This window comes from Manis pentadactyla, chromosome 8 (genome assembly GCF_030020395.1).
Source record: "Manis pentadactyla isolate mManPen7 chromosome 8, mManPen7.hap1, whole genome shotgun sequence".
Classification (NCBI taxonomy): Eukaryota; Metazoa; Chordata; class Mammalia; order Pholidota; family Manidae; genus Manis; species Manis pentadactyla.
This window is the reverse complement of record NC_080026.1, coordinates 84,828,666-84,834,689: the sequence shown is the minus strand read 5'-3', so window position 1 is coordinate 84,834,689 and position 6,024 is coordinate 84,828,666. Positions and strand designations below refer to the sequence as shown.

General features: G+C 44.3%; 1 protein-coding gene across 1 annotated transcript; it reads right to left on the bottom strand.

Annotated features, from left to right (window-relative positions):
• Positions 1-333: 333 nt before the first annotated feature.
• Positions 334-5,571, bottom strand: ADO (2-aminoethanethiol dioxygenase). The gene has a single exon (XM_036895056.2). It carries the CDS (start codon positions 5,217-5,219, stop codon positions 4,407-4,409), a length of 813 nt encoding a protein of 270 aa, XP_036750951.2. The 5' UTR covers positions 5,220-5,571; the 3' UTR covers positions 334-4,406.
• Between the last annotated feature and the right edge of the window lie 453 nt (positions 5,572-6,024).

Below are 6,024 nucleotides of genomic sequence, written 5' to 3'. Positions count from 1 at the left end.
CAAAATAATGTAAACAATTGTTTATGGAGCAATAGACTAAAAAAGGCATTTTAAAAGTCATCTTCAAGAGAGTAAGATTAAATACATTTTGATGAGTAAAATCAGTTACATAATCACTTTCACCTGGGAGGCTTAGTGAAGTGGCCTAACATACCATAAGGAACACGCCTTGTGTTTTCTGACAGCCAACTTTGTGGCTTCTATGCCTTCATTTCAACATGGTAATCGATCTTTAATCAAATTTTACTCTTCGCTTGAAACTTTCAGGGTGCTTTTCACAGGTGTCTCATGTTTTACTTTGCTCAAGAAATCAAGCATACATATAAAGCTAAATCTACTTATATTCAATATGCTTTATTGAATAATAGTTTCAGCTGTTACTGAGATTACAAATAAACTCCTGGAGAATAATTCCTTAGAGGTCAAAATGCATCTGAGATGGTTCTGTGCACATTAAAAATAGGCCTATTAAACCTAAATAAGGTTTTCAATTATTTGTAAACCAGGCTATTGAATTTCAACATCCTGCTAATGAAATGAAGGCAAATTGTTTGGTATGTATTAAAAATGGCTGTAGTGATATTATAACTGTCCAATACAATTCTTTTTTCTTAGGGAAAAGAACACTCAGAATCATCACAAGCACCTAAAATGCTGCCAGCCTAAACTAAAATGAAACAAATTTTACAGAAAAAGGAAAGACAAGAAAATACTTAAGTCCAAAGATTCTTTCCTTGGTAGCTTATTTTCAGATTTTCACTAGCTTATTTTCTTTATGTTAAATATATAAGGAGCTTTTTTCTGTTGTAGCAAAACAGTCTCGTAAGACATTAGTTTCAGATGTATTTTCAGACATTTCAAAGCTCATTCTTATGGAAATCAACTATTAATTTTAAGTTTTTATTATTACTTGGACTGTAGACCACCAGATTTTAGTATAACAATCTTACAGACCATGAACCTTTAATTATAATTAAATTGTAGCATCATAGCAGTATTTTCCTTCATTTAGCAATAATCAAATAAGATTTACATCTAAACATTTTCAAACATGCCTTTATTTTCCATAAATACACCAGTTTTGTTCCAGAAATGTAAACATTCCTGGATCTGAAGATTCAGTGTCTATGTGGGGCTTAACAAATGATTTCCTTCTTTTGACAGTAGATGACTGCGCTGAAGTGATCAGTGGTCCGCTTCTGTTTATAACCTTGAGTACTGAATTCAGACCAGAGTTATAGGAGTGGCACTGCCTCAGGTTAGAGTTGAATAGTAGTGGGCAGAGCCCTGAAAAAAAGATATATTGCTTTTTCATTGAGCAACTGAGCTACAGCACAAAGACTCAAAGTCATTTATAACAGCGAAGTGATGACACAGTCCACCTGAGATGCCAAGACTAAGGCTCCTACAAGGGGACAATGCAAAAAGAATAAAAGGTGTGTTTGGGAGAGCTTACTCCTGTTGACAAACACTAATTTAAAAACAGGCCCACCACCTTTGTTAATAAACAACAGTTGGTGTAAATGCAACCCATGTACATCAGGCTTAGTAAACCCTCAATTCTCATAAAGTAGTAGGAAGGTACACATACTCTCCATTGATGAAACTGGCCATTGATAAGAACCAAACAACAGTTGGTGTAAATGCAACCCATGTACATCAGGCTTAGTAAACCCTCAATTCTCATAAAGTAGTAGGAAGGTACACATACTCTCCATTGATGAAACTGGCCAGTGATAAGAACCAGAGAATTAAAAAGCTTTAGAAGTACTTAGACAACTTCTAGGACATTATTGTATTTGTTATTCAACAGAAAAGTTAAGCAATTAGTATCATTGTGCTCACTAGTCTTTGTAGGGAAGACTTTTTCCCACAGTTGTTACTAAAACAGTGTACATTGCAGGAATATATGGAAATATAATAGCAGCACATGAAATCAGTCATGATTGACAGTTTATGCACAGAGATGCAAGGTTTTTCTGCACCATTTTGTCTTTGTAATAAGAATATTCTTTCCTTAGTGGCTCATTATATGAGTTACATTTTTTCACCATTAATTACTCAGAATTTATTAGTGAACCAAAAGTTTCACAGTTCTTATTGAACTATATGAGAGAGATTATATTGCTGTTTTGGCCTGTAACAATTACAGTTATTCTTTTGAAAAGCACCTTAGTTTTTTTCATTCAACTTGCTTATACTTGAGAACTTTTCATAATAAAGTTTGGAAAAACAATTTCTCTTCTATTACTTATTGCCAGAATGAATTTTTGAAGGTTAGCTTAATGTACTCCAAGTTGTACTATAACATGCGTGCCTATAAACAATCTTTTTAAGTTAATCAACTTTCTGCTACAATATATTTCAAAACAGGTAGGCATGTGATTGAGAACCATCCACATTCATTATTGTGCTAAGAAAAAAAGCCATTTGTGAACACATTTCTAAGAAAAATCATCATTTTTAAAATCTAGAATTTAGTTTTAAATTTAATGGCATGAAGAAATGCTTCAAATTGCCCCTAAGGTATATTCAATCACACCAGAAAGTGAAGCTACCATAAAATACTTTGAGCAATCCTGGAGGAAATGGTAGGTAGGCATTATTCTTTCCTCAAGTTTTACAACATAGTAGCATGTCACGTGGAATAAGCATATTTTTGTGTTAAAAAAAAAATCATTCATGAAGAATTTGCTTTTTCATTCTAAACTTGGGAAAAAACATTCCTTCCCTTTGGGTCTCTGTAACCCAGGGTGCATAAGGAGGCAAAGGCACATACTGTTTTCCTACAAGGTCAACACTTTCCAAGAGGAAACCTCCCTTTATTACGTATATTAGAACTCGACTGCCACATGGACCAGTCAATCAAGAGGGCTTAGACAACAGCTAGGCAAAGTTTAATGTTTTTATTTCTACAGTTTGTTTTGTTAAAAGTTTTGTGAAAAAAGGAATCCTGTAAGTAGTAAAAAGGGGGAAACAACAGTGCTCCATGGCCAGAAGCAAATGGTGTCAGTACATTTGTAAACAAGGTAAAGTTGCTCAGCTTATTAAAAGGGCAAAAATAAAATCAGTCACAGATAGCACAACTGTTCATTTCGAGAGGTTGGGAGTGGGAAGTGTTTTGTCTTAAGTTTTGGTACCCTAAAATGGTACCAAATTTGTCTTAAGTTTTGGTACCCTAAAATGTAATTAATTCTCAAGCTCTTAGACTTGATAGCTGTGCCTTCCCTCTCTTCCTACTGAAAACCACACTAGATGAAGCAAGCACTGGCTCTCTCCTGTAGGGAGAGAGTTCTTAGAACACTGCCACCAGGAAACAGCTGGAACCACCAGTGCCCTGGAACATTAGAGCTCCTGATAGAATTTGAAACAGTCATCAGCACTTCTCTCTCCTTTTGCAGGAAAATACTGCAATTATATAGGGGCATGGAATTCAACAGCTGGCTAGGGGTATTTTACATTCAGTTGTTTGGAAGCATACAGATTCAGCTCCTCTGAATCTTCTGGTTAGGAAATACACAATTACCCACAATTATCCTATCACCTCTTAAATTACACTAAGACAAAAAAAAAGTCACGAGGATAATACAGTTTTTGCATTAAAGGTGAATCTTCAACAAGAAATCTGTTCAACTCACAGATACAGAGATTCACAGGGAAGATAAGCTTTAGGTGACCATTTGTCAGAGATAACGCAGGTGCTGAATTTCTTAGTAGATGCTGCTGGAGTAAACTAGATGTGGGCAAGGGTAGGAAAGTAAATTTTGCCCTCTATATGCATAGTTCTGTTTTGCGGGTGATCTATCAACCCCGGAAAAATGATTTAATTTTTTACAACGAATTAATTAAATAGGACAGCTTACTTTAAACAGTAGCTCATCTCTTTAAACCTAATTTTTACCAATGTCTTGAACTAAAAACAATTCAAACCACTGGGTCATGCACAGTTAATAACTTAAAACTATAATAAGGAGAAAAAGGGCATAAGGACATGAGTGGAGAACAGACCCTATTTACTCAAAGGGATGGGAGGGAGAAATTCATTTAGTGTATTTCTTATAGGATGGGGAAAAGAGGGAAGAGTATTCTCGTTATGGCTTTAGAATGGAAGCGCTTCAGATAGTCCCCTGGCCCTCTGCCCCGCTAATCAAAACACCGGTGATAGTGACAGAGCCAGGAAACAACCTAGCCTCCCCGCCTACCCCACCCCCATAACCATGCCGGGTGGCGGCAGTCCAGTCGCCAGAGCTTCCCAAGGCTCCAGAGGAAGCGCTACAGCCCATTCCAGTAGATCCAACGCCCAGGGCTGGGAGTAGGGAGGGAGCCCTTGTGGCTGGTCGCGAGCAGCCAGGCCCAGATCTGAGTAGGTCACGTCTTCGGCCCACAGCTCCCGGGCGCCGGCAGCTTCAAGGGAAGACCTTGGGACCTGGATAGGGTTCCCCCTCGCACCAGAAGTCATCGGCCTGAGGGGTCTCCAGGAGCCACACCTCTCGGGGCAGGTCACAGGCAGAGCCAGAGGCCTCCTTGGCCCTGATGGGCTCCAGCACCCGGTAATAATGGCAGTCCCGGCCGTTGTCGGGGTCGTAGGGCGGGGCCAGGATGTCCAGGAAGGCGGCTGGCCCGTCTACAGCATCGATTTGGTGCAGGTTATCCCGGTGCGGAGTGAGGACGCAGGGGCCGCTGGCCTCGGTGTATTCTGCCCGCGAACGCAGCACGCCCGGCCGCACGGCATCCCGCTCCCTGGCCTGCAGCGGAGGATCGAACTGCTTTTCTGGCGGAGGAGCCCTCGGCCGTTGTCCGCCGCCCGCCTCCAATTTGTCGATGCAGCTGATGCGCACGGTGCCATAGAGCACCTTGAGCATGCCGTGCATGCCCGGGTGGTCGTGCAGAGGGATGCACGTGCCGCCCTTGAGCAGGAACACGCCGAGACTGAAACCGTCGGTCTCGCAGATATGCATGTAGGTGACGGGCGGCAGGTTGGGCGGCAGAGGCTGCAGCGTAGCCTTTCGCGGGGCGATGTTCAGGTCCTCGGCGCGGACCTGGGTCAGCAGGCTCTTTAGCTTGTTTAGATTCTCCGCGAAGCCCTGCGGCATCGGCGCTTCGGGGCCTGGCGCCGTGCCGCGGTCGGAAGCGCTGCGGCCGCCCCCGCTGCCCCGGAAGGTGAGGCACGCCTGGCGGGCAATCCGTTGGATCAGGGAGGCCATGTTGTCGCGGGGCATGCTCGGCTGTTCCTCCGCGCGCCGAGGCCGGCCCCCTTCGTCCCCTGCTTTCCTACGCCCCTTGCGGTCCCCGGCCGCCGCCACAGCTGCCCGCAGCCCCGGGCGAGGCTGCAGGCCCCGCAACTACCGGCCCTTAGGGCGCGCGGCACCGCTGCCGCCAATCCCAGCAGCCGCGAGCCCGCAACGGCGGGGCGCGCCCGTCTCGCGCCCTCTCCCAGCGCGCACGCGCACGGTCCACACCCCACACTCACGCTCTGGGAGCAGGTACCGTCCGCGCGGACGGTGGCAGGGTTTGCCTTACTCCGAACGCTCCATTCAAGCAGTCCACACCTACGACGTTGGACAGTCGCTCCGGGCGCCTTGCAGGGCATGCTGGGACTTGTAGTCCGATATTCTGCATGAGCTCTAAGAGCGTTCCCTTTGTCAGACGGAAAAGGGAAGGATTAGATTTGTTGGCCATAAAGTGACCTTAAGTTTTCAAGGTCTTCGTTTGTTTGAAAAAAGAATTGAGGAGCAAGAGACGCAGTGAACTACAACTCCCGGCATCCCCCACAGGCCGGGGTGACGCACTTCCGGCAGCTGGCCTGTGGGGTGGTGGAGGCTCTTGGCCATCACAGGTTACAGGGCAAGAAGGTCGTTAACCTTCTGGCGCCGCTCGGGCTTGGTCAGCTATCCAGGGTCGCTTTCCTCTGGCTTTATGCTTGGGAAGGAGGTTGTTGAGTTAACTTTAGCCCTTTGTGGCCACCTAGGCAGTACTGTCTGCCACGGGGATTACGGGAAAGGCGCTTGCATAAATTTCTAAGTT

Bases quoted from the DNA above. Each gene is read 5' to 3' on its own strand.
- ADO (XM_036895056.2), bottom strand. From the start codon at position 5,219: ATGCCCCGCGACAACATGGCCTCCCTGATCCAACGGATTGCCCGCCAG.